Consider the following 5,008-nt stretch of genomic DNA (forward strand, 5'->3'; position numbering starts at 1 on the left):
TCAAAGTAAGGGAGGGGACAGGATTCACAACAGGGAGGGAGGAGTGGGGAGGGAGAGAGGGACGACAAGGTGCATTTGGGAATCCATTTTATTCTTCCACCATATGTAGGTCCTAGGGTCATCATCAGGCTTGTCAGCATGTGCCTTTGTAGCCAGGCCATTTGGGTCAGCAAGAATGCCATTAATAAGGCCTATATTAAAGGGATGTACCGTGGATAAGGGCCTAAATTTGAAAATTGGAGGGAAGGATATTTAGATTTTCTTTTTCTTTCTTTCTTTCTTTCTTTTTTTGTTTTTTTTTTTGTTTTTTTGGTTTTTTTGTTTTTTTGAGACAGGGTTTCTCTCTGTAGCTAGACTGTTCTAGACTCACTTTGTAGACCAGGCTGGCCTCGAACTCACAGAGATCCACCTGCCTCTGTCTCCTGAGTGCTGGGATTACAGATGTGAGCCACCACGCCTGGCCAGAACGTTGTGGCATAAGTAATTCCATGTATTTAGACTTTCTTAAACTGAAATTATTTATGCCACACACCCCACACTGCCCTGGGTAAGTTGGCATTCGACTACAGGCATTAAGCGAACTAATGCGAATTCTTTAACAAGTTATACCTAAGGCTTTCTTCCTCAAAGACTTAAATACAGAACCCAGAAAATGCTCGTGAAGTCCTTACGGAAATGCAGCTTGAAGGAGTAATAGCTATTTGGCAAGGCATCTAGAGAGGGGACAACACCTAAAACTATGGTTTAGGGGAAACTGCAAGGAGCAACTGTGTAGAGGCCCTAGAGAATAGCATTAGTAGTTCCATTTTTATCTTAAGGATTGTCTACAAACAGCTTAAGATAGGCATGTTTTTGCTGGGGATTCTAGCCAGCACTTTTGGTTAAAACTGTATTCCTTGAAGCAAGACGCATTATCACTTCCACCACAGAACATCTGTCTGTCTCCATGGAACTCACCTATGTGCATCACTTGGTCTGGCCTGGAGGGAAAGACGTTTGCGACCTTTTCCCTGGAATTACATACAGTGTTTTAAGAGGCTCTCTCAGCAGCCTTAGAAGTGACTAAAGATTGCTGAGCCCGCCCAAGCTGGAAAGGGGCGGGCCGCTGGAGACCATTCACTGCGCATGACAGGCGCGTGTTGCCACGGCAACCGTAAAAGGCGTACCGGAAGCCGAGGCTCGCGGACCCAGAAACAGCAAAGATTGTTCATTTTTTACTGGTTCCAGGTCCATTTATCACCACCACCGCCCCCCGGACCAGAGCAAAGCAGATGAGGAAATGGGGTGGCCACCTGCTCAAAAGCCGGGTCACTCAGAAGAAGAGCATGGAGGTCCGGCCCAGACGGACGTGTGTGCTACTCAGCTTTCCGAAGAGATCCTCAGGTCCTGTACTGATGAGGTACTGAGTTCCGCTTCCATCCTCTCCTCGGGAGATCAGCAATCCTGTTCCCACACCTCCGAGAGCCCACTAGAGAGTGAAACGCCGACCACGAGTTCGGCAGAACAAGAAGACGAGTCAGGACTTTCAGTCTCACAGAAGGATGAGAATAAGCTGAGTGAGAAGTTGCTCAACCACCTCAAGGCCAAAGAAGTGAACTCTTTAAGCTATCATCCTGACAGTAGACTCCCAACGGAAGTCCCCGGGGGATCCGCCGAAGAACTGAATGCCCTGCAGTCTTTTTGTACGAATAAAGTAAACTTGATCCACCAGAGAACGGATTCAAGAGCTAAGAAAAGCAACAGACACAAAAGGCTGCAGCTCAGATGGATTGCAGAGACCTCAGAGGTAGATGCTTTAAACTGTACTGTCCCTGACGATCTGTTGAACAGAATCTATTATAAAAACACGAGGGCCACTCTAGCGCACGTAGGGGCGGTTAAGCAACACGTTTCTTCGCAGTGTCCCAGCTGTAACAGCAAAAGAGCAGAGCTGGCTCAGTCTGACTTCCTGAAGCGAAGGAAGGCTTTACTGGAGTCACTACTACTCCAAGAGAAAATAGACGAACACCTTCACACCACAGACTTTCTCACCCGTGTTGGAGAAGCACATCACGGCTTCCCGAGGCTTTCCGATGATCCCAGAATAATCTGGGAGAGACTGACTGAGAAAATTCGGGAGGGAAGCTCCCGTTTGGGGAGGACAGATTCAAAGCAGGTGTAAGATGATTATACAAGCACTCCACCACTTCTCAACTCACTTATCAAACCAGTTAGGAGATACTGACTACTAAAGGTGATATGTGATGTGGCCAACCAAAGCATGGTGACTATTAATGCTTAGCAGTAACATGTGGTATTCATATATGTTTCTACTGTGTTTGAGTGATCACCTTTTTTTTTTTTCTTTTAAGAGGGAATTGAGAAACTAACGTAAGATTTTTCTCCTTCAAGGAGGTCTAAATCATTCCATCCAGTAGGTTTTTCATGTTACGGAAGATGACTGGAGTAGCTACAAAACCTTCATAATCTAGGAGAAAGATAGATGTTGGTGGTTTGTAGTGATGGTTGACAGTACACAGAGAAAGAAAGAAACAGATGTAAGACAGTTGGGGAGCAGTGACTGGCTGCTTTGGTGACAAAAGGGTTGCAGGGATCTAAATGTTAAGAAGCCACCAGGATTCTGAACGATATACTTGATACTGGAATGAATGGAAATTTCCTCAAAACAGTGTGCTAGTTAGTTTCTGTCAAGTGCCAGGAAGTGGAGTCACCTGCGAAGAGGGAACCTCAATGGAGCAACTGCCTCTATCCCGGCTGTGGGGCATGAGCTTGATTAGTGACTGATGTGGGAGGGGTCTATCCCATGATGCAGTCCTTGGTCAGGTAGCAAGATCCTTGGTCAGGAAGCAAGCTGAGCAAGCCTTGGAAAGCAAGCCAGGAAGTCATATTTTTCCTCATGTTTTCTACTTTGGTTCCTTTGGAAATGCTTAACTCTTGAGCCCTCGTTTTTGTGTCCCTTCATAACTGACAACAGCAGGTGAGCTAACTAAACATTTCCTCCTCCAAGCTGGTTTCTCTTAATTCCTCCCCACCCCAACCCTGCCTCCAAGCAACAGAAACCTAACCAGTGCAGAAGTTGGTACCTAAGAGTGGGACACTGCTGTGACAGACCTGACCATGTTTTAAGGGGATGGTCCTGGGAGGATTGGACAGTTCTGTGCTAGGAAAGGCCTTTAAATGCTCAGAGTTTAATGACTTGTTAGGAAAGCTGTATCGGAGGAGTGCTAAGAGAGAGGCAAATGGTGGGGGGCTGGCTTGTGACGTTTTAGAGGGGAGCAGAGTCTCTATCAGGGACGTTTATGTGATATTTTGAATCAAGAATCTGACAAGGGGCTAGTTGCACTGGTTTTGGTCAGATGACACAGACTAGAATCACTTAGGAAGAGGAAATCAATTGAGCAATTGCCTGTATCACAATGACCTATGGGCATATCTTTGGGGGACTTTCGTGGTAAATGATAAATGCAGGGAATGCCCAGCCCACTGTGAGTGGTGCCATCCTTGGCTGGGTGGTCCTGGGGTATAAGAAACAAGCTGAGAAATCCATGGAGACCAAGTCAGTAAGCAGCATTCTTCCATGGTCTTTGCTCCAGTTCCTTCCTTCAGGATGCTACCTTGAGTTCCTACATGATGCCCCTAAGTAATGAATGGTACCCTATAAGCCGAACAAATCCTTTTCCCACCCTAGTTGGTTTTGTTTAGTGTTTTTTTTAATTGAATTTCTGTATAATAAAGGGTATCAACACAAATAGGTACACTAGAACATAGCAAATTTGAAAGAAGTGATTGAATGTAATTCTTACATCTTGGTAATGTGAGGAAGTACTTTTGAGATCTATCTATACATTCAGAGTGTACAAAAACAGGTTATTTGCATTTACAGTCAATAGGAAAGGCCTGGAGGTTAGACACAGGGCGGGGGGGGGGGCGGGCTAGCACTAGGAATCATTGGAATATAGTTGGAAATTGAAGCCATAGACAGAGCAAACTTCTAGAAGTTAGAGAGAACAGAAGCAGGGTTATTGCCAGCTTCTGAGACACAGCAACCATTAGTGATGTGAAAGGGGAATAATCATGCAAGAACAAAACAATGAAACAAAGCATATGAACAAACTCTGCATGAAAAGTTTAATTACTGGCAGGGAAAAAGGGAAGCTGGGGACACACAGAGCTGTTATAAAAATTCCTTTTGGTCATAATGACTTTATGGATCTCCTATTTGTCCTATTTTCTGGTCAAAGGAAACTATCATTTTTTTTCAAGGGCACTGTGCTATTAATAGGTGGGAAATTATATGTCCTTTGATAAGTCATATTTATGCTTTATTTTTCTATAAAAATAAAAAAATGCCAGCATTGATGGCATTACCCAGAGGTTGTGTTTTACACGTCAGTTGTCTAACTTATTTTAGTTAAAGACAAATGTGTTTGCAAAAGACAGCCCAAGAGCTTCTGGAGCCATTGTCTTAAGAGTCTATCCTTCGACCTAAGCCCTCATTTATGTATATATGACCCTTTTTTTGCCTGGAAAATATCTTCTTAGTGATTCCTAAACAAAATGGAAAAAGTCATTGCCACTTACATCATAACTTTTCATTTGCAATCCATATCACATCATACTTTATCTCCAGCCTTTCAGTGTATTCACATTTCATACAATCAAAACTCTGAATAACGTGTCATTTTGAATTCTACATCATAAAGGTCAAACTCTGTTATTCAATCTGGAAGCCTTGGAGTCATCTTTCATTTCTCCTTTTATAATCATCTCGACAGGGGGACCTGTTTTTCAGCAGCAGCATGAGATGGGGACTCCTCAGTACTTTTGGCTATGTCTGATTTCCCCGCCACTACTGCTCTCTTGAGCATTGTTAGCGTTTGACTCCACCTTCCTTTACTCTTCATACTATTGGCACGCCAGTGATGCAGTGGCTCAGTGCGCAGCACTTACTTGTCTCATACTGTTCCCCAGTTTTCAGTTATTTTTCTAATGCTCGGATATTTTTTAA

The 5,008-nt window shown here is 44.0% G+C and overlaps 1 protein-coding gene across 1 annotated transcript; it reads left to right on the forward strand.

Moving 5' to 3' along the window:
- The first annotated feature begins 963 nt into the window (after positions 1-963).
- LOC311584054 (uncharacterized protein C8orf48 homolog) lies at positions 964-4,373 on the forward strand. The gene has a single exon (XM_084758091.1). The coding sequence runs from the start codon at positions 1,280-1,282 to the stop codon at positions 2,159-2,161; it is 882 nt and encodes a 293-aa protein (XP_084614217.1). The 5' UTR covers positions 964-1,279; the 3' UTR covers positions 2,162-4,373.
- The last annotated feature ends 635 nt before the right edge of the window (positions 4,374-5,008 follow it).

Source organism: Acomys minous (genome assembly GCF_964271855.1).
Source record: "Acomys minous genome assembly, chromosome: 15".
Taxonomy (NCBI): Eukaryota; Metazoa; Chordata; class Mammalia; order Rodentia; family Muridae; genus Acomys; species Acomys minous.